Source organism: Cyrtonyx montezumae, unplaced genomic scaffold, assembly GCF_038088225.1.
Source record: "Cyrtonyx montezumae isolate F1298 unplaced genomic scaffold, pur_monq_1.0 scaffold_63, whole genome shotgun sequence".
Lineage (NCBI taxonomy): Eukaryota > Metazoa > Chordata > Aves > Galliformes > Odontophoridae > Cyrtonyx > Cyrtonyx montezumae.
Genome location: NW_027072071.1, coordinates 418,916 through 441,043, shown reverse-complemented (window position 1 = coordinate 441,043; position 22,128 = coordinate 418,916). Strand labels below are relative to the sequence as shown.

At 48.0% G+C, this 22,128-nt stretch overlaps 2 protein-coding genes across 2 annotated transcripts; both read right to left on the bottom strand.

Moving 5' to 3' along the window:
• Window positions 1-1,206: 1,206 nt before the first annotated feature.
• Window positions 1,207-4,969, bottom strand: AQP5 (aquaporin 5). Its single transcript, XM_065750079.1, has 4 exons — window positions 4,490-4,969; window positions 3,121-3,285; window positions 2,595-2,678; window positions 1,207-2,023 (listed from the first exon to the last, which is right to left on the bottom strand). Exons 1-4 carry the CDS (start codon window positions 4,850-4,852, stop codon window positions 1,838-1,840), a joined length of 798 nt encoding a protein of 265 aa, XP_065606151.1. The 5' UTR covers window positions 4,853-4,969; the 3' UTR covers window positions 1,207-1,837.
• A 7,898-nt stretch (window positions 4,970-12,867) lies between these two features.
• AQP2 (aquaporin 2) lies at window positions 12,868-18,553 on the bottom strand. Its single transcript, XM_065750126.1, has 5 exons — window positions 18,188-18,553; window positions 15,938-16,102; window positions 15,050-15,130; window positions 14,124-14,333; window positions 12,868-13,950 (listed from the first exon to the last, which is right to left on the bottom strand). The coding sequence occupies exons 1-5, from the start codon at window positions 18,551-18,553 to the stop codon at window positions 13,942-13,944; spliced, it is 831 nt and encodes a 276-aa protein (XP_065606198.1). The 3' UTR covers window positions 12,868-13,941.
• Between the last annotated feature and the right edge of the window lie 3,575 nt (window positions 18,554-22,128).

The following is a 22,128-nucleotide window of genomic DNA, read 5'->3' as shown; positions in this document are numbered from 1 at the left end:
GTTTTGCTTCCTAGCTTTGCCACCAATCTGAAGGCTCTTCCCCTTCCCTTCCTCCTCCTGCTTGGCATTTCCCCTCCTGCAGAGAATGTGGAAGTGTCAAAGAAAAATAAGGGACAGGAATGTGCTGCTACCCAGGCTCATGCAGTGCCATCGCTTGGCTTGCACACAATTTCATGTGTACAAATCCAGCTAAAATACAGCTGGGGGTAACCTGCCTGATGGCAATCGAGCTACAAATGGTAATGGTGTACAGGCAGGCAAGCATCACCCTCCATCATCCCTGCAGCGCATGGAGGGGCTGTGGTGGTGGAGTTCTGCACGGGGTGGACACAGGGAGTGGGCAGTGCCAACACGGCATGCTGTGTTGCAGCCTGGGTCAGATGGGGTGAGATGCTTTGGCAGAGGGTTGTGGCAGAACTGGAAGAGCAGGGCCCTGGTGAAGGTCAGGGTGAAGAGGTGTGTTTGGCAGAGGCAAGGGGGCTGGGGAGTGGTGCGGGGCAGTTTTTGAGGGCACCTGTGGATCCGTGTGGGAGAACTGGAACGGCAGAATGCCATGTCTGAGTCAAAGCAGGGAAGGAGCATTGCTCAGGGCTCCTCCCAGGTGCACCCTCCTCCAGATGGGCTTCAGGATGCCCAGAGCTGGGCACAGCCAGCTCTCACCCCTCACTGGTGCCTGGTACTCCATTTTCAGGATTAGTGCCTTTATCCCCTGCTCATCACTCTCCTTTGCCCTCAGCCAGATGAGCGTGGAGATGTGGTGCTAAGGAGTATGGTTTAGTGGGCAGTATTGGTGGTAGGTGGATAGCTGGATAAGCTGATCTTTGAGGTCTTTTCTAACCTTAACAATTCTATGATTCTATGAATATGATCAAACCAGACCTTGGGATGGACTTTCTGCTTCATGTGTCTAAGATATCTGCATTGCCAAATCCCCCTCTGGGTCCTGCCCAGGGCTGGCTTTCTTTCAGCAGGTCCTAATTTGAAGACGTTACCTCTCCAGACAACCTCTGCTTCAGCTTCAATCCTTGGGAGATGCCCTCAGGGTTAGGCAGCCCTTGGTGCTCTGCTTCCTCTATAGCCAATGTGGCTTCAGTCATTGGGTGCCTCAGGGTTTGGGATCACGTGCCACTCATTGAGATGGTTTGCATCTGGTTTAGTCCACTTTAGCTCCTAAAATTTGATATCTGAGTGGGCTTGCACCCATGGTTTGATTTTAATTTCCTTTATTCACAATAAATAATACACGACATTACAAAGAACTCACACAAAATCAAATAATAATAATAATAATTGCGTTCTTTCAGCAGCCACGAATAAACAGGATGCACCAGCACCAGATAACATGTGAAAGAGCATCTATGAGCAGCATAGGTGGGGAGAGAGAGGGGGACTTGCTGTGCCCACCTGCCCGAAGTGGTCGTTCCTCTTTGCTGGTGTCACCACTGTGTTTCCATCCCCTGAGCCAACAAACACAGGGTGAGATCCTGCGTGTGCCAATTGTGTGGTCTCAGGCGTCCCTGAATTGTGTAGATCTCACAGCTTGAAGGACAGGGATGCAGCTGCTGGGTGTGGGACCATCACAGAGGGCCGCTCCGGGCGACCTCTTTTGCCGGGCTCAGCTGGCTGCAGTAAAGCTGGGAGAGCTTCTAGTGCTCACGCTCATGTAGAAGGATTATATACACACACTGCAATGCTCCGTTCCTTCTTAGTCACGGATGGCCTCTGAGTTAGAAGGCTTTTGCTTAAGAGTCTACTGTAGCTGGATGTGTTCACATGCACACATGAGCCCATGTGTGGAGTTTCTTCCTCCAATTCTGCTTGGTTTTCCCATTAGCTTCTATGGTGGGGTCAACTCCATGGATTTCTTCCTCTCCTCTCTCTGTTCTTCCCACTCCTCCTCTGACTCGTAGGTGCCCTTGATGATGGCCACCCTGTCTGACATGTTCATGCAGTAGGGGACGAGAATGTAGAAGTACAGCAGAGCAGCCAAGCAAGCCCCAAGGATGGGCCCAACCCAGAACACCTAGAAAGCAATATTGGAAAGGGTGAGAGTGAGTCTTGGAGGCTAGCACACCAGGTCCAGTCATCACACAGCATCCACTACTACTCCACATCTGCTGTCCCATGGAGAGGTGCAAATACCCCTTCCAGTGGGCTTCTTTTGTTGAAGTCCTTTCAGCTATTGCTTGGGGAAGATATCAAACTCCTCGAGTGCAGCGATGTGATGTTCTGGAAGGATGAAGATGAGCCTGCAGGCAATGCTGGGTGAACGAGAAGCCTGAGTGGGGCTTTTCTGTGTGCTGCACTGACCTTGTGTGATGTCCTAGCTCAGTATTCTCCGTTGCACCAAGGCTTATCCTTGTATCCCTGCTCTGTCCCAGGGATTGGTTTGCTCCCTCCACTCGGTGCATGGGGAGGTTGATCAACCTCCCTCTGTTTATCCTGTGTTTATCTCTGTGTATATCCTTTCAGCTATAGACTTGAAACTTCTGGTCCCATATTCACAAAGGAATTAGTGCCCAGTTCCTTTGTCAGTCACACCTGAGTCCAGTGGATCCATACCCTGCCCACCCCAGTAAGTATCTGATGCTCACCCAGTGTGTGGAGCTGAACTTCCTCACGATGACTGCAGGCCCAAAGGACCGTGCTGGGTTCATGGAGCAGCCAGTGAAGTAGATCTGGTGGTGAGGAAAGGGAGATAGGGGGTCAGGGACATGGTGTCACTTAACAAATATGAACAACTTTCCCTACCTGCAGCAGGGGCTTGGAACTAGATGAGCTTTAAGATCCCTTCCAACCCAACCATACAACAGTTCAATGATATTTAAGGACTCTTCCAACCCAACCATCCTATGATTCTATCATCTTATGGACCCTTTCAACCAAATCACTCCATAGTTCTATGGTTCTGTGATCTTTAAGGACCCTTCCAACCCAAGCCATTCCGAAACAGCCCTCGATGCTATTTCTGTTGCAGAGATGTGGGGATCCCCATGGTGTGGAGAAGGAGCCTGTGTGGTCTATTTAATGCAGTTCCCTCTGGGACTAACTGCACTAGACTATTTTGGGAAGTCTCATTTTAGAGAAATACCTGCCCCATCATCCTGCCTGGACACTCACCCCCACCAAATGGCCCACAGCGACGGAGAGACCGATGGACAGTGCTGGGGAGCCCACGTTGCCATTCCTCCTGTTGTCCGTGGATGCAAAGATGCAGGCAGCCAGCTGAAAGGTGAGAATCATCTCCACCACGACTGCCTGGCCTGGGGTTGTGTTGTTGTTGAGCTGTGATTCATTGAGAATGAAAATAATTAACCATCTGCAAGACTAGGAGAGCTCTAGGGTCCTTTTATGGTGGATTTGAGTCTTCTCCCTCAGCACTTGATGCTTTCCCACCTGCACACTTAATCCTTTTTTTTCTGTGTATTTCTCTCTCTGGCTTGTTCAACGCAAGCCACGTTAACCTAATTCTTCCCATATTCACTTTGTGGAGGAACTCCTCAAGAGGTGGGGGTGCAGCCACTGCAGAGGGGCACAGGAGGAAAAGTTTGGGCTGAATGAAGGTCTCCTGCAGCCAGGGGAACAGGGCATGTCACAAGGGTAAGACATAAGGGACATTTTGCTGTGAGGTGGACTCAGCCTTATCAGGCATGGAAAGGACTAGGTGATCTGAGCTTGTTTTATTTTCTTTGCTTTTTTTTTCTTTTTCTTTTTCTTTTTCTCTCTTTTATCTCTAAGTAAGCAGTATGGGACAAGTATTCCATGGCAGTAGGGTGCACTGTGACACCTCATCCCAGCGATCCAACCCTCCACAGAGTGTCTGTGCTACTCTGAGAGGTCCAGATCCGGATTAGGCAGAGAAGTAACCCCACTGCTCCCATTTCAGCTGTTTCCCAGCACTGCCCCCAGAGCTTGGGACACACTCTCTGGTTTTGCTGCTCTTGCAGGGTCCCCCTACGTCCTCCACCAGGAGCAGCCCCTGCCCCCACAGCCTTTCTGTGCTCTCCCATGCATTGCTCCTCGTTGCACACTCATCACCCCACAGACCCTCTCCATCCGCTCTCATTCCAAGCTCCCCATGATCCCACTGAGCTCCCATTACCCATACTGGTTTGACTGGGCTCTGCTCCCTGCCCCCCTCTGTCTCCTGGCACAGCTCCTCTCCTGACACTAATCTCCAGGTGGAGAGGCTGAACTCAAGAACATCTCAGTGGTGCTGGTGACTCACTGTGGCCCTTAGGTTAAAGGAAGAGCTTATTAAGGGAGAAAAACCCACACCATTCATCATACCACACAATAAATCTGTCATGTCAATACTCTCTGGATACATTTCTCCAATCTCATTCCTATCCCCTCTGCAAACGGGACAGCATGCCAAGACTAACCATCCTTATAGATTTGGCTCTACAGGTCGGCACCGGTGCCAGAGCAGCAAAGCCTGCATGTAAGCTGAGCATCCAGGTGGATCATCTCCAGGTTGGAGACTTACCGAATTGATGGCCAGGTTGCCACGGGTATTGGCTGGTGTCACACCGTAGAGGATGCCTGCCCCTGCGATGGCCCCAACCAGCTGTGCAATCACATAGAAGAGTGTCCGGAGGAAGGAGATCTGATTCCCAACGAAGAAGGCAATGGTCACTGCGGGGTTGATGTGAGCTCCGCTGATGTGGCCGAACGCCTGCACCAGTGTGCCAATGGCCAGGCCAAAGGCCAGTGAGATCTGCAGGATGCTGGGGAGCGCGGATGGCCACTTCAGAGCTGAGCCAAGGCCGATGAAGACAAAGATGAGCGTGGAGATGAATTCAACGAAGACAGCTCGAGCAAAGGCCAAAGTTAATATTTCCCTCTTCATGGTGGGAGTGGGTGGAGGGCGGCTGGAAAGGAAGAAAGTTTAGGTTTCCTCTGTCTCCAGGCTCTTCTGTCTGCACGGAGTTGTAGGGCCATACCTATCTATATATGCAACAGCAGCAGGGAGCTGTGTTACAAGGCGGTGGGTGGAGCCGAGGAGTTAGCCAGTCCTCCCAAATTATCATGTGAAACTGGAAAAGTTTCCATCTGAAAATAACTTCGGAGCCTCTTGGTGAACCAGTGACTCAGATATTGGTGGTATTTCTTTCTTCTTCCCTCTGCAAACAAAGAGCCCCTATAGGGTGTCTCCGTGGTCGTTAGATAACGCAGTTGCATAACGATGCTGCACTCCCTCCTCTGCTTTTCCCTTTTACTACCTCTTGTCAGGTGCCGAGTGTTTTGTTAGCAGAGGTGTAGTTGTTATTCCCTTCCTCTGTGCACTCGTGGAGCAAAGGACACCGCAGCTTTGCATGAAGACTCCCGTTGCCGTTGTTGGGCTGGAGGAGCTATCCCGGGGCAGTGCTCCCATGCTTGGCCAAGTGCACTGAATTTAGATAAGAAACGAAATGTTAAGCAAAGTCAAGCACCTGGAGCTGCTCCTGGGCTGTCAAGATAGCTCAGAGTCAGAAAGCAAGTGCCTTGTGATCACCCCAAGGGCAGGGCTTGGGGGACACTTTGCCAAACAGGAGCTTCTGCAAGGTGCCCACACGGGGGCTGGAGGGGAAGATATGGCCCAAGAGCAGAGGGCTGATCTCAGTCTCTGAGCCCCTTTTCTACCTTTCTGCTCTACTGCTCCTTCCAGATAAGCATCGGGCGTGGGTTTCACCAGCGTTGGCGGTTGGTGATGCTCTGTGCCAGTACCAGGGAGGGTGCATCCTACCCCGTCATCTCAGGTCCTTTCTTTTCTTTTTGCTTTCCAAGCTCTTGCTCAACGTGGTCAATTATTATGCTCCCTGGAATAGCTAGCACAAAGCCACAGGCATTGCCTGGACACAGGCCACGTTTACATGTCTCTTTTCATGTACACATGGTCTCCATCCCAAATCCATCTGGCTGGAAGTCCTTGGTTGGCAGAGAGTTGCTGAGGGCTGAGGTTTGGGGGCAGAAAATGGCTCTGATGACACTTCACAATGACTTCTTGATCCATTTGCAGTTGTGTGCCAGGATTTACTTCTGTTTCAAAAGGTTTTGGGTGCCAGCTCTGCTCTCCTTGCTGTTCTCCTGCTTGGCTGATTGCGTCTTGCTTTTCTCAGGCAAACTGATCTCTCCATGCAGGGGATATCAGTGGCTGCCATACACTTCTGCAGAAGTTGTCACTTTTCACCCCACAGCAAGCAAAGCTCCATGTGCATTTTTGGTAAAAAGCATATCAAATCCCTCTTTGATTTTAAAAAGTGCAGAAAGATTGCATTCACTGCTGCCTTCTGCTGGGTGCAGTCAGACTTGCACGTAGCCAGTGCTGTTTGGGGTCAAAGCCAGGAGGGATTCTGTTCTTCAGAGCCAAAAATAAAGGAGCCCTTTTCCTCCAGCTGGACCCGGAGTCCTGAGCTTGGCACACAGGTCCAGTGAGACTCAAGAGACTGGGCACTCCTTACAGTACGATTCCTCCTCATCATTTTCTCCCATTTCTGCTGGTCCTGGGGAGCTGGCCGGGTGAAAAACCAGCTCTGTTATCCTAGAAGCACTTGGTCCGCTGGCGTGTTTTGGTGAAAGTTTTGCAAGCTGGTTTTTCAAGATACCCTGGCCAGATTCCAGTTGGAGTAATTGCTCACCACTTCCCTTCCATCCTCCTGTGATTCCTCCTGGATTGGATGTGGCTCGCTCTCATCCTCCCACCCCTTTCATAACGCGGCTCTCCATGTGCGGTGGCCGAGTTTTGCCGTGTGTATTGATATAGGGTGGTGATTTCAACTTCAGCTCAACATCAGCAGCACTGAGTCTGAACCCATTCTCCTGGGATGTGGATAAGAACCTCCAAAGGAAGTAAAGTCCTCCCTCCGGACTGGGGGATGTAATGAAATAATGCTGAAAATGGTGGGGAAAATCTTCCAGAGAGAGATGCAGGATGTTTCTATTACAGACCCTGCAAAATGGGTTGTCCTGTGGTTGTTTGAAGACTTTCCTCTCTGTGGTGTTCCTGCTCAGTTTCTCTGATGTCTGACCATGAGATGTTGGGAAGGCTTCCTTCCTCTTCCCATCTGCATGCCCTCCAAAGAACTTGTACAAGCTGGAAGTGTCTTGGATGCGTCAAAGGTAATTGAATTGGGCAAGAAGGCGTTGTGCAGGGCCCTGCTGACAGATGGACACCCACGTGCCAGGGCTGTGCATACCTCACTTCTCCCAATGGCTTTAGGAGAAAAGGAGATGTGAAGGCTTTGCCATCATGAGGAGAATGGCTTCAACCACTCTTCTCCTCCTTGGCACCTGCAAGCAAACAAAGTGCAGCCAAAACCTTACCAATTCTCCCACTCTGTTGCAGGGTCATGTGGCTTGCTGGCACCTTAGGGGCAGCGTGCAGGAGGCAGACAGGGACCTGAACCCTCTGCTTGTATTGCCTGAATGGGAGGAAGGCAGCCATGCCTCATCCTTGCCCTGTGCCCTGAGGCTCTGCCTCACCCACGGAGGTGTGTGTGTCATTAACTGGATACGGTCCCTGTTGTCCCTGGGTTGCTGGTTGCATCTCTGAGCCTGTGCCTCACTTTTGTTAATTTGTCTTTTCCACAGCAGTTCCAGTTTCTGATGGGTTCATCTCTGTGTCAGGTCTCAAAGCCCGGCAGATCAACTTGAAGGGGGATAAGTTTGGGTTATAAGTGCTGCTGAGGCCCACACTAGCCCAGTTTTTGGGCTTGCCCTCTCACCTGGCTCTGTACCTTGATCAAGGACCTTCCAGCTGGCACAGGAATACAAGCAAGGATAACAACAGCAACAGCAGCCAACTCCTTCTGCTGGAATCTGTGATTAGTTGGGATTAGATGGCTGGAAGAGAAAGTTTGCTTTGGTTTGTTTTTAAAGAAAGGCTGTTTCTTGCTGGCTCAGCTCTGGGATCTTGCAGCAAAGTATAAAATAGACCAGGTGGGGAATTCAAAGCAGAGCAAGCAAACTTTTTGCTTTTCATCCTATTCCTGAGGCTGCTGCTCCCTGTGGTGGGGTCGGGGCAAAGACACATTGTAAGACACAACTGTGGAGTCTCTGTGCAGACAGTTTCAGATGGGGCTTTCAAGGATTTCTCTAATCTACCCCACGATCTGCCTGTGCTTGCTTTAAAGATGAGGGATTATTCTGCTGTCCTGAGGCGAGCAACATTTCCACCTTCCCCTGCCCTGGAGGCTTTGGCTTCCCCCAGCAACCCGATCTGGTGATTTGGAGCAAAAAGCCCTCGAGCTCCATCAACCAACACCCAAAATTAGCTGTGGGAGACTTTGCTGTGGATATGTCCAAGTTGACAGCTTTGAAATTGGTTGAGCTGCACTCAGTTCTGGGACTTTTATACTTGATTTTGGGACAGGCAGAGGGGGTGGAATATGGCAGCTTGTGGGCCAGGTTTGCCCTTGTGATGTCCCCATGTCTCTTGCTGCCATTCCACCATGCAGCAGATTACACTTTGGCTCGCAAAAATGGTCTCAGAGTTGCCATCCAACCCTTGCTGGTCACAGACCTTGTAACCCAGACCTTGTCTTTAAGTAGGGCTGATGCCATCAAAATGCTGAATTGTGTTAATGCTTAATAACAGCATTGGTCTGCTCTTTGCTTAGAAATTACATGGCAGTCTCTAACGCATCCAAGTAAGTGGATGCAAACACTTTGGGGCTGGTCTGCAATGGAAATGCCAGCATCCTTAATAATTAATTTGCATCATAATAATCATTAAATTGACACATGGGGATAATCGTGTATTATGGAAAGCAAAGCTTGGTTAGAAAAGAGATCTCTCCAGATCACCCAGAATGAAAGCTGGGTCTGAAACCCTGGTGTCCTGATTTTCAGGTCTAGCCCTTTTCAGTGAAGCCACCTGCATCAGTGACATTGGGAGGCTGAATTTCTGCTCATCTAGGTAAATACTTTGCATTCTTAGGCCCGTAGGCTCTCATTGAGCTTCAGACAGACCTGCATTTGTGAGATGGTTTCCCTTTGAAATGCGTATACCATGGAAGTCTCTTCTTTGCCCACATAGTCTCCTTGTAGGGTTGGTTGCAAGGAGCCTGGGCTGCATCAGGGCAGAAAGGACCTGGAAAACAAGACCAGTCTCCAAAGCAAGTATGAATGCAGAAGATAACTTAATGAAGAATCGTATGCAATCTCTTAAAAGCCGAAATTATTGGATCCTGGCTCCAAGAGCTTAGGACTTTGTGAAGTAAAATGTTGGTGACAATATGCTGTTAGCTGACGAACAAGAAAATATTTTTCACCCCATTCTACCTCCAAGGCCCAGATGAAATGCACTGAGAAATTTCTCAGTTTCGGATAGTTTACACTGATTGGGATTTAAAGAGAGTTGTGGACATCTGCTCTTGGAGCTAAAGACTTGCACTGAGCGATTTTGGGATAAATGTCTGATTATTTTCATGTTCCTCATGTTCCTGGAAAACCATGCTGAAAATTGAAGCAGAGCCTCTAGTCTCACCCCCAGATCCATTGGGAAAGTCTTGGGAAACAGGCCTCACCGCAAGCCTTGGAGCTATAGGAATTAGCTGGGGATTTCACTATGGACCACCACTATTACCAGCCACATTTTTGGGCCAGAGGTTTAATAGAATCATAGAACCACAAAAGTTGGAAAAGACCTCCCAGGCCATCCAGTCCAACCCTAACCCATCCCACCATGACCACTGACCATGTTCCCAAGTGCCACATCTCCACGGTTCTTGAACACCTCCAGGGATGGTGACGTTACCACCTCTGAGGGCATCCTGTGCCAATGCATCACCACTCCTTTGGAGAAGAAATTGTTCCTAATATCCAACCTGCACCTAGCCTAGCTCAACTTAAGGCCATTCCCTCTCATCCTAAAATCATCATGGGGCAATGTGTCACCATGCCCCTGGATGGTGGTCCAAACAGTATCTACATGAAATCACACTTTCCTGCCTTCTGTATTTTGATATTTCACTGGTGTCTTAATTAAATGGCTTGAGCTGAATATATGCTAACCAAGCAGTGATATCAAGAAAAGGGACTGGGGCATGTTCAAAATGCTCTTGAATTCCCACAGCAACTCACGGATCCTACAGGACTTTGCAGGATGGCGGCCCCAAACCTGATCGAGATGATGATGTATAGATGGAACAACAGAGCAGGAGAGAAAGAAAAGGCTCATGATCACAAGGGATGGCAGGGCATAGGAAGCAGTGAGATCTGAGACACTTTGTAAAGTGATTTGGATTTTGTCGTCATATTATTTATCACAAGTCCATGATGACGCAAATAGGAGTTAATGTACGGTGTGATAAATATTGCAGATATTCATCGTGAAAAGTCATGAATTCATGGGTGGGAATGCACAGGTTGTTTTGAATCCTGGGCCAAAACATTCCTATTGAGGTCTAATACACGAAGTGTTATCAACTTAGTGAGGGTTTTGGTTGGTCTGTGGCTGCTCTGATCTCTATGAGGGTGAGATCTCTAATTTGAGTTGCACTGGTGTAAATCTGGATCAACTGGCTTGGTTTCCTGACGGTGCAAGTTTTGGAAGTGTCATTGAAGACAATGGGAGCTCCATAGAGAGGGAAAATTCGCTTACCTGATTGTCTAGAGAGGACTCAGCCTGCTTTAGCCATCTGAAAAGCTGGTTCAGTGGGATTGCTTCACATTAACTCTGCATGCCAAGAGTCAAATTGAGCCAGGCCAGGAATGGGAGCAGCATAAGGTGCTCAAGGAGGAATGATCCTTATTTGGTGGGGTTGGTAGTTGGAAGGTAGAGGCTATTATATATGGTTATTTTTGCAGATCAGTAGGCTGTTGGCTTGAAGCTGGGCTGCACGGTATATATATGACCACATAGATATTATATAACCACACAAATAATGACACGTATCAATTTAATGGGTAGAAATGAATTTAAAGCACTTTATTTGAGAGAGCACGGTAAGTTATTAGGCACTAAAACTCATTTGTAGGCCTCTTTGCAGTTTATGTGTCTTAAACATTGTCATGGTACATAATAAATTAAATGCTTGGATCTAAAGAAGAGGCATGTAATTAACACTGCAAAAAACAAAACAAAACAAAACAAAAAAAACAAAAAAAACAAAAACACATGAATGAGCTGTGTGGTGTTCTCTATAGCAGCTAATTGGCAGGATAAATTCTAGGTAAATTGTTTGGGTTTTCCGGGAACACATAGATTGTTCTGCCTTTGAACTGCAGCAAAATACAAACTTATTTTAGAAATTAATATTTGGTGATTTATATATGACTTTACACTCTGCTTGAATGGAAATTTCGTTGAATGGGAATGTGGCAGATCTTTAAGGAGATTTTCCTCAGTGTGCAAGAGCTCTCCATCCCCAGATACAGCAAGTCAGGAAAGGAAGGCAAGAGAGCAGTGTGGTTGAACTGGGACCTGCTGGTCAAACTGGAGAGCAAGAAGAAAATGCACAGGTAGTGTGAGAAGAGTACAAGGAAGCTGCTAGATTCTGTAGGGGTCAGGAAGGCCAAGGCACAGCTTGAACTGAACTTGGCAAGGGATGTCAAGAAGAAGAAAGGCTTCTATAGATATCTCAAACCAGAAACGTCCAGGATCTTCATGGAGCAAAATCTGCATCATGGAGTAGATTCTCCTGAAAGCTATGCTAAAGTACATGGAAGACAGGGAGGTGATAGGGGAGAACCAGCATGGCTTCACAAAGGACAAATCCTGCTTGACACCAGGTAGTGGTGGCCTTTTATGATAGTCTCACTGCATCAATGGACAAGGGAAAAGCCACAGATGCAGCCTATCTGGACTTCAGTAAGGTCACAGTACCCCACAACATCTTTCTCTCCAGACTGAAAAGAGATGGATTTGATGGGTAGACTGTTCAATGGACAAAGAACTGGTTTCAAGATTGAGTCCAGAGAGTGATGGTCAATGGCTCCATGTTTGGATGGAGATCGGTGACAAGTGGTGACCCGCAGTGCTGGGACTGATACTCTTGAATATCTTCATCAAGGACATAAACTGAGTGCACCCTCAGGAAGTTTCCTGATGACAGCGAGCGGTGGGGTGCAGTGACACATCAGAGGGACAGGATGCCATTCCAAGGGACCTAGAAATGCTGAGCAGTGGGACCAGCTGAACCTAATGAGGTTCAGCAAATCCAAGCACAAGGTCTTGCACCTGGGTCAAGGCAACCCCCACTAACAATACAAGCTGGGGGATGAAAGGGTTGAGCACAGCCCTGCCATAAAAGAGCTGGGGGTACTGGTGGATGGGATGCTGGACATCACTCAGCACTGTGCCCTTACAACCCACAGAGCCAAGCACATCCTGGGCTGTATCAAAAGGAGTGTGGCCAGCAGGGCAAGGGAGATGATCCTGCCCCTCTACTTTGTGCTGTTGTGGCCTCACTTGGAGCACTGGATTCAGATGTGGAGAAGAGGAGGCTGCAAGATGACCTGAGAGTGGCTTTTCAGTATCTAAAGGGGAGCTACAGGAAGAAGGGAGACAGACATTTTAACTGGGGCTGTGGTGATAGAACAGAGGGAAATGACTTTAAGCTCAGGGAGGGTAGATTTAGGATAGATTGAAGGAAGAAATCTTTTCAAGTGAGGGTGGTGGGGCACTGGCACAGGTCGACAGAGATGTGGTGAATGCCCCATCCATATTGGTTTTCAAGGCAGGGCTGGATCAGGCTCTGGGCAACCTGACGGATCTGCAGGATCACAGCTTCCACTGCAGGGGAGTTGGTTGGACTGTATGGCCTTTAGAGGCCCCATCCATCTCAAAGTATGCTATGATTCCATGATTTTTTCCCCCATTGCTCAGTCTAAGAACAGATATAGATTTTATTTAAAAAGCCAAACAATTTTTGAAATAGTATTCAAGTGTTCCTTCCTCACCAAACAACCAACATGGAGGACTAGAATCACTGGGACAAGAGGAGGAGGAAATGGGTCCAGGGGGAGAACACTGGACAGAGGAAAAGCAACAGTGGGAGGAGGAAAATGATCACAAGTGTTCCCTAGGATTTGGAACTGGGGTCCATCTTACTGAATACTTCCATTAGCAAACTTAGCAAAAAAATCCTGAATGAGTTGGTGATGTTCTGTGACCGTGTGATGTGATGGAGACATCATCAACAGAAAGAAGCATGAGGATATAATGCGGGAAATGCATAACTTTGAGGCTGAGTAATAGAAATGAAATTAAATTTAATGCTCAAAAGAGCTAAGGCATGTCCCAAAGACAAACCCAGATTCTTTGACTACTCTAGTGGCTGTAACGAGGTTCTGAAAAAAGGATGCGATTGTCAAGAGCCATTGGTGTGGTGCATCTGAAAGCAAGAGCCAGAGAATCTCATATCTGAAATACTTTGTATTACTCATCTGAAATCAGGGTGGGATAGGAATGGAGGAAGGAAAGCAAAATCCAGGCAGAAAGAAGAAGCAGTGATGCTGAGGGGTAGCAGTGGTATGAGAACAGCCAAGCTGTGGATTAATTGGGGTTGAAAATTAGGAGGTTTCTCATCATCACAGGAAAGAGCAGTTACAAGAGCTCCCCAATGGGGCCAGAGGGGACCAGAGGACACTCTTCCAGTCTGCAAAAGCAAAGGGCATCTGCAATCCACTATGGGTTGAAAATGTGCTTGGGTTCCTTGCAGCAGCAAAACTCAGAGGTTGTGGCAAGGAGCAGTGCTCCCGTGTGTGTGTGCAAACAGCGGGGCGCCGAGAAGAAGTAGGAGAAGGGTGAGCAGAGTTCAAAAGCAATGAGGCATCGGGTGGCAACCTCCACACCCAGCAAACGCTTGTAATAACACCTCTGTGCAGCCTCGAGAAGGACAATGAGCTCCACCGCACGCTGCCTCCTGCGAGGGGGTCTTGAAGGTGGGACTTTGGTGTGTGCTTGTCCCTGCTCCTACACCGGTGGCTTTGCTTTAACGGTGCTTTCCTCTGAAGTTAGAAAACCTGCAGACATAGAGCTGGGTGGCTAAGCTGGGCCATCACAGCGCATCTCCCCATGATGAGGCAACATGAGCCCCCAGCAAAAAATAAACGGAGAGAGGAGAGAGGTGAAGCACTCTTTGGAACATCAGGGTTCCCCCAGCTCCTCTCCAGTCCCAGAGCTGGCTCGGCTATACCTTCTCAGACATCCCCCTTGGCAGGGTCTGTGGGGAGTGCAGCTCCACTGACTGCCTCCGGCGTGCCTCACGCTCTGCCCAGTCCTCCTCTGGCTCCATGCCCTTGAAGATGGCAAGCCTCTCGGAGAAGGTTTTGGATTGTGGGAAGAGGATGTAATTGTAGATGATGGATGCAGCCACTGCCCCAACCAGGGGGCCCACCCAGAAGACCTAAGGAAAAGAGAAAGAGAAGAATGTGGTAAGCAGAAGCCTGTCTGTGCTTGGAGGATGAAGAGGAGCCAGGGTCTCTGAGAGCATTATACAGGGGCCTTGCGGGTCTGTTCACCATTTCACTATTGAGAACAAAATGCAAAAGGCAGCCCTGCCCTGTCCCTCTGTAATGTCTTGGCCATCTCTTGTTCCCTTGCTGTTATGCCTGAATGTACCTGACCATCCTCTCCTGTCTCTTCCTCCTCTGAGACTCAGCACTGTATGATCTCCACTAATGACAGCACTGTTGTGATCACACTACTGATTTGGGTTCCTCTGGAGATGTCATCCTACCCATTTACACATTCCTATGGAGGAAGAAGCTCCCAGCTTGGACACCTCTGAGCACGGCCACAGCTCCAACACTGAGCAGGCAATGCCTGGGAGTGTTCCTTAAAGAACCAATGGAAAATGTATACCTATATCCAGCTGGAACCTTCTCCATTGGTTTTACCTCTTATGTTAAGTCATGGTCAACAAACCACACACCCTTTTCCTGTTGCAACTCACCCTGCTTAGATAAGTTAATTAAGCACCCAGCAGCCCCACCTCTTTCTGCAAACCTCCACATCTTCAAACAGGAGCTGATGCTGGACATGGCTGGCTTTTTGGTTTTCTAAGAGTGCTGGTAACCTGAGGGGCCTATCCCACTGACTCAACCCCAAGACAGTTCTTACCCAATGGTCACTGAAATCTCCAACAATTACAGCTGGGGCAAAGGATCTGGCTGGGTTCATGGAGCAACCAGTGTAACGGATCTGCAGAGAAACACCATGCTTAGTGTTAACATAAAGCCCTTTTACCACATTTTAATATATCCCAGTGTGTTATTAGCATGATTCATCCACCAAGCCAACACTTCATATCCCAGCATACCCCATTCCAGGAAAAGAAATGCTACCAGCTTCAAGCACCTGAGTCAACACACCTGAGTCCTATATGTGCATCTCTGGTGCAAGCAGATGTGTCTGCATGGTGCAACTCGACTGCAAGCCGGGTGACGTGCACTGTGGTTGGGACACATTTCTGCCATGCCTGTTCCTGGAGCACTCCTTGCTACTCCTTGCCACAGAGGATTGAAGGAAAGTAATCCCACAGCAAGCAACACAAGCTTGTAGATTATTAAGGATGGTAGATGTGATGCAAACATTGCTGTTCTAATCCTGAGAGCTTGGGAGTGTTGGGGGATAATGTGTTTTTTTCCCCTGCAAAACTTAGCTGGGAGGGATTTCTCTGGCTGTCCATCTCATGTAATTCCCAGTTTATCGTGGTCTTGAGAGTCGTGGTTCCTAACATGCCCACTGCAGGACAAAAGACCATGGATCCTTGGAAGCTCTCTATGGGACTTGAGGGCAGCAGATCCAACAGGTTATGGATTTTTTCGTAACCAAAACCAGCTCAGCTCAGGCTATGGCTGTGCTATGGCTTTGGAGGGATCTTTCTGCTGTAAGCACTGCAAAACCGTGAGCACTGCATTGGTTACAAATACCCGATGAATTTCAAATCTTTTGTCAGAAACACAAAGACACCCCACAAAGCAATGTAATTTAACCCATTCTACTCACCCCAAGGAGATGTCCAACAGCAACAGAAAGGCCAATGGACAGTGCAGGAGACCCCACATTGTCCTCTCGGCGTTCATCAGTAGAAGCAAAGATGCAGAGGACGAGCTGGAAGGTGAGGAAGAGCTCAACAGTCACTGCCTGCCCTGTCGTCGTCTCATTGTGCAGCTGGAAGGGGAGAAGACATTTCAGGGATGGGCAAATTCAGTGCCTGGACTGGAGATTTAGGGGGGAAACTCAGAAGGGCAGAGGAAATGGGTGTAATTTTTGGCATTAATAGGAAGAGAGGGAGAATTTTTACAGGAAAAATGGAAAGTGTCTCAGTGGGTAATGTCTGTGGATGAGGAAGGAAACACTTTTTGGGGCATTATTTTTCCACTCTCCCTTCCTCCCAAAGTATTTTTTTTCTCTTTGCCTCATGCTTAAAATGTAAAATGTTTTTTGAAAAATAAAAATAAAATAAAATAAAATAAAATAAAATAAAATAAAATAAAATAAAATAAAATAAAATAAAATAAAATAAAATAAAATAAAATAAAATAAAATAAAATAAAATAAAATAAAATAAAATAAAATAAATTGCTTTTCAAAAATGTCAAAAAGAGATATTTTGGTACAGAAAAATAAAATCCCTTCTTGCTTCCCACTCCTGACTACAAACATATTCCTACTTGATCCAAAGCTGTGCCTGTTGCTCATCCTCTCCTCCAACTCTGCTTTCTGACACTGTATTGTTCCTTGAGGGTTTTTAATCTGGATCTGGATGGATCTGGAAGCTGTGGCAGCCAGATCTGCAGCTTGCCATCTCTTCCCTCAGCCCATCCTGGCACATCTCTGCCTCTTCTTGCCCTGTGTCACCCCTGCTTTGGGTGTCCTTCCTTCACAAACACTTTGCTCAGTGACCCAGCACAGCAGCAGTCCTCCTGCCCAAACCCAAACCCAGAGTTGGATCTTGCTCTTCTTTCCCTGATACTCCCTTAATTTTTGAAGGATAATTTGTGCAGGCAGCTGCGTGATGATCAGCCCACAGGAGAAAAGAAAATCAGAAATCAAAATCTCGTTTAATGTGCTTTATGTTCTAAAACAGCAGAGCTGAGCGTTTTGAAAGTCTCTTAAAACTCTTATTGCTTTGTTGGGTTTATTAAACCTCAGCTATTATCAATATAAATAGTCTTGTTCAGACTAATCCCCAGTTCCTTTTCAACCCTTTTAATCTCTTTGGCAGTGAAGCTGAGTCTGGCAGTGCCAGCTGACTGCTGCAAGAGAAGGGATTTCCCTGTGCTGCCTCCTAAAACAGGTTTCCTTCCTCCCCTTCACCAGTTTTGGGTGATGCTGCTGTTGGCAAGGGCATCTCTGAAGAAGTACAGGTGCCTCTACCCATGGAGAAAGGAGCTGATTTTCTCTTTCAGTCTCTGTATTATGTGCATGGTTTGAGAAGGGGATTTGGGATACTACTGGGGAGTTTTCATGGCTTCCCGGTGTTCCCACATTTTCTTTATTCCTCCCACAGCTGTAAAGGGAGATCCCTGTGCTGTGGGTTGCACAATGCTGTGTCTTCATGTGGTGGTACTTCTGTGTTTTGGGCGCTGGGATGAACCAGATGGAACAGGGGTGTCCATCTGTCCACAGTGGGATGTACCAAAATGAGCAGCGTTATCTGATGAGAAACTGGGACTTTAGACAAAAAAATCCAGACCCATGATCCCCAGTGCTGGGGAATCTTGTAGTGCAGCTGTACCCTGTAGATGGTGGCACAGTGTAATGCAGAGGGGAGAAAAGTCTGCCCCTGCCCACACCAAGAGTGGTAGAAGGGATGGGCTTGGGGCAAGGGGAACTGAGAGACAATGTCACAGAATCATAGAATGGCTTAGGCTGGAGAGGAAATTAAGGATCATCCACTTCTACCCTAATCCAACCCAACCCAACCCATGTGCTTCCCTAACTTGCATCTCTGCTCCTCCTCAATATAGCCTGAGATAAAAGTGAGATGAGGGTTTGTCTCCTATGTAGGAGTATATCTGGACAGCTGGATCACCTCTGTTTTCAGCCCCTTAAAACAGAGGAGCCAGACTGGAACCCTGTCTTCATCCCTTCTGCTGGAAGAACCCATGCTACATCTTACATTGCCAATTCAGTGTTTAATAAAGGTCCTTGCTGACCCCAAACCCCTTCTACACATCCCTCGGCCTTCCCCAAACCCCATCCTAAACCTCTCAGCTCCTTCTCATGCCCACTCACGGGCTACAGCCTCACCTTGTTGATAGCCAAGCCTTCCCGTGAGTCGGCTGGGGTGATCTCATGCAGGATGGCAGCCCCCACCATGGCCCCCAGGAGCTGGGCCACCACATAGAAGACAGCTCGCAGGAAGGACACGTGGGAGCCAATGAGGCAAGCCACCGTCACTGCTGGGTTGATGTGGGCCCCACTGATGTGCCCCAAGGCTTGGACCAGTGTGGCAATGGCCAAGCCAAAAGCCAAAGCAATTTGAAGGATGCTCGGGGCGGAAGCTGAGGGCCAATTCAGAGCAGATCCCAGGCCGAAGAGGACGAAGACCAAGGTTGCCAGAAATTCTGCGAGGACAGCCCGGGTGAAGGCTACAGAGCGAAGCTCCCACATCATGGAGGCTGCAAGGACTGGACCTGTCTGCATGGACTTCAGGCAATTGCTGTCACACTGCTGGGTCCGGAGAGGGTGATGAGGGTACAAGCCCTATATATAAGGGTATGGGATGAAGGAGGTGGGGTTGTGGTCCTAGGAAACCTGATTCTTTCCTTCATTTGTGTTCCAGATGAGGGAACTTCAGTGCCTGCCCCTGCTATTAAAGCTGGGGAATGCAGCCCTCACCATCCTTGGGAGGGCATAAATCAGCCTTGAGCAATGCCAGGAAATGCTGCTTCCTCTTCCCAGTGCTTTCTTACCAGGGCTTTGGGAGTGTTCATTCCTCCTCTGTCCCTCTATCACCTGTAGCATGGGGAGAAGAGAAAGTGAATGAGGAAGCTGTAGGACTAAGTTGGAGGAGATCTGGAGCCCTGCATCACCCATCCAACCTTAGCAGACATCTTGTTTCAGTGTTGGCCAACTCATATCCTGTTTCATATATATATATATTTTTCCTTTCTCCTCCTTTTAGTTTCCACATCTGTATCCATTTAAGAATAACTAAATTTTATGCTTTCAACTCAAGACTGTGCTTTTCTAATTAAGCTTTTTTAAAACTTAAAGCGATAGTCTCCATGAGTCTTGCTGATGAGTATGGATTGTGGTTGTGGTGAGAAGGGGGATGTGGGCCATGATTGAACAACCAGGCAAAACTGGATGCTCAGAGGCACCAGTCTCCACGTGACTTACAACAGCTAAGAGAATCACAATTTTATGGTTTAGGCAGAGATTTCCTACCCAGGAAAATGGGAACCAGCCTCAAGAAATGACTGCCAGGAAATAAATTCTAGTGTGAAAAGAATGACACTCACAGCAGGAGTACCAACTGGGGTGTTTGGCCAACTCAGTGCTCAGAAATGTCTTTTTACTTTCTGGTGTTGTTCCCCATTGACATTTTCTTCTCCAAAGTATGGTCTCTACTCACCAAACCATCCAGCAATTTCCCAGAAAACCCATTTTCTTTCTCTTCCATTGCTTAGGACTTACAATACACTGGCCATGTCTCTAAAGCCTTTTGCTCCCTGTGCCATAAGGAGTGGTTGGTTTGCTGCAAAAATGGTCTTTTTTCCCCTTTTTTTCTTCCTCTCATTAACAAACTCTAAAGTCATCCTGTGAGGAGCGCTCCCCCAGGGCAGAGATGGAGATGAGAGGATCGTTTCATCTTCTATTTGGCTCCAACAAAGGCTTCCGATGCACGACAAAACATTTCCCCCCCCCAGAGGAACTGTATGAGTGCCACTGAATGGATGTGAAAAGTTGACGTAAAATATTCCATATCGTTCAAATTGCATTGCTCCTTCCTCTGCAGAAGGTGGGTAACAATACTCGTTCCTCTCTTTAAATATAAAGATGCTGATGAGGATATTGATCTTAACAAAGGGGAAATTGTGGGGAAAACAAGTCCAGGGATAGGATGGAAGATGTGGGTTCAGCCCCTTCCTCTGAAAACTCCTCTGTCTGACTTCATCAGTGACTTTGGCATTGCCAAGAGGTAACTTTGGCTCCAGGCTCTGGTTTTCCTGCAGTGAAGCAGATCTCTTACAGCAGATTGTGAGACTGCCTACGTTTGGGGTGCTGAGAAGGCACAGAAACATGGTCAGATCCCAGCTGCAGACTCCTGCTGCTCTCTGCAGCAGGGATGGATCTGCAAACTTAGCATTGCTCAAAAATGTGTTACGTCAGGGCCTGATTACAGGTGCAGGCTGCCAGTGGCGTAGGGAATGTCAGATAACTAATATGGCAATTAACTGGAGCTGATACCCTGTTTGATTAATAGTTATTCATGGCAAGCAAGGCGTGATGTGTCTCTGCTTAATGAAGACTAATTAAAAAGCAAGAGAAGCAGGCAGGATTAGCTCTGAGCAACTTAAAACCCTGACACAGCCTCGTGCTCCTCGCTTCCAGCTGGCAATATGAAGGCTGGTTGCAGCTGTTGTCTACCTGCTGCTTTGGGCTTCCTGTGTTCTGTGAACAGTGAGTTCCTGCCACATATGAAGAAACTGAAGTTGCATCACGAGCTGCATTGCACAGGCTGAAAAGGAAACTCTGTCCCTGCAGTCTTTGCTGTGGGGCTGAGCAAGAGATCACTGTGGGATGCATTCCAGCAAGAGCAGCAGCGCATTCCAGCTTTCACCCTGAGAGCTCCAGCATTGCAGAGGATATTGTCCTTCTGGATTGCAGAGAGGGAACACGGAACAGAGCCAGCTTTGCTGCTGCCAGAGCTGGGCAGAGCTGTGTTTCCTGCCTGGCAGCTCAGTGCCACTGCCATACTGCAGAACAGAGAATGGGAGATGGGGAAAGCTAAAGAGCCTGGTGAGGGGCAGCAGCAAAGTGCTCTGCAGTGAAAGTGAAGGAGATGGGCACATCAGTGTTTTGCCTTTCAGTCAACATCCCATGGAGAACTGCAGCACTATCAGACCTCCCCTGGGGGTGGGAATGCACTGTGCCTCCTCCTGATGGCAGAGCATGGCCCAGGAACACGTCTTTGAAGAACATTTTGCAGGCGAGGGAGCCACGCTTGCACAACAGCGTACTTCTCGAGTGACTTAGATGGCTCAGATATCTCTGCTCCCCTGGCTTTCAGGAAAGTATAAACATCTTTCAGGTATCTCCATTCCATCTGAAATACCTCTGAGCCACAGAGAATAAAAGATTTATTGCATAAGGAGCTGTGTGGGTTTTCTTGCTTGGATGTGATCTGTTGCAGGAGGTGAAGGTGCTGCCCAGACCTTGAAGCTCCATTTTTTGGCTCTTTTCTGCATATGGAGAGAGGCTGCAGACCTCTTCCCTTTCTCCCCAGCAGATGAATTCTCATCTGTGCAGGAAATATTAGACACTGAAGAATCCAAATGCTCTATTTTATTAGACACTGAGGAATCCAAGTACTTCCCATATATTAGACCCTGGAGAGCCCACGGCAGGGCTAAATCTTGAGAAAACATTCAAGCAACCCAGATCGGATGGGTTCTACTGTTTGTGATGTTTGGTGGGCTTTTTTTTTTCCAAGGATGGGGGTGTAGGGCTGAAAATGCAATCGCTAAGATTTCGCTGGATGAAGCTTCATAGGTTCATAGGTTCATAAGGTTGGAAAGGACCTACAAGAACATCTAGTCCAACCATCAGCTTGTAAGAGAAGCCAAAGCAGAAGAAAAAAGAGAGGGAACATCTTAATGGAACATCTTAATTCTTGTAGTGTGAGTAATCTTGTTTCCTCATTAAGGATTTCTGCCTGCTGCATGGGTAAATGGAGGTGCTGATGTGTTTGGCCTTGTCCATGTACCCCAGTACAGGAACAGCAGCTGGGGGCTGCCAGGACACGTGGGGATTGAAGCCAAAAAGGGTGAGGATGTGAGCTCTGTGCAGAGCTGCTTGCTTGCAGGGGCTGCACAGCTGCCATGAAGCGAGCTGAGGCCCCTTCAGTTCTGGACTGTCTCATGATAGGATATGGCAGCACAGAAATGTAGACCAAGATGTGCTTTAATTTCATTTAGCAATTGTACTGGGGAGGTCTCACCTCTTTCCCACTCGTGGCTGGA

Bases quoted from the DNA above. Each gene is read 5' to 3' on its own strand.
- AQP5 (XM_065750079.1), bottom strand. From the start codon at position 4,852: ATGAAGAGGGAAATATTAACTTTGGCCTTTGCTCGAGCTGTCTTCGTT. The intron at 3,286-4,489 runs GTAAGTCTCCAA...AATGAATCACAG, and splicing joins GCAACCTGGCCATCAATTCG to CTCAACAACAACACAACCCC. The intron at 2,679-3,120 runs GTGAGTGTCCAG...CCTCACCACCAG, and splicing joins CTGTGGGCCATTTGGTGGGG to ATCTACTTCACTGGCTGCTC.
- AQP2 (XM_065750126.1), bottom strand. From the start codon at position 18,553: ATGATGTGGGAGCTTCGCTCTGTAGCCTTCACCCGGGCTGTCCTCGCA. The intron at 16,103-18,187 runs GTGAGGCTGTAG...CTCCCCTTCCAG, and splicing joins AAGGCTTGGCTATCAACAAG to CTGCACAATGAGACGACGAC. The intron at 15,131-15,937 runs GTGAGTAGAATG...GTTTCTCTGCAG, and splicing joins CTGTTGGACATCTCCTTGGG to ATCCGTTACACTGGTTGCTC.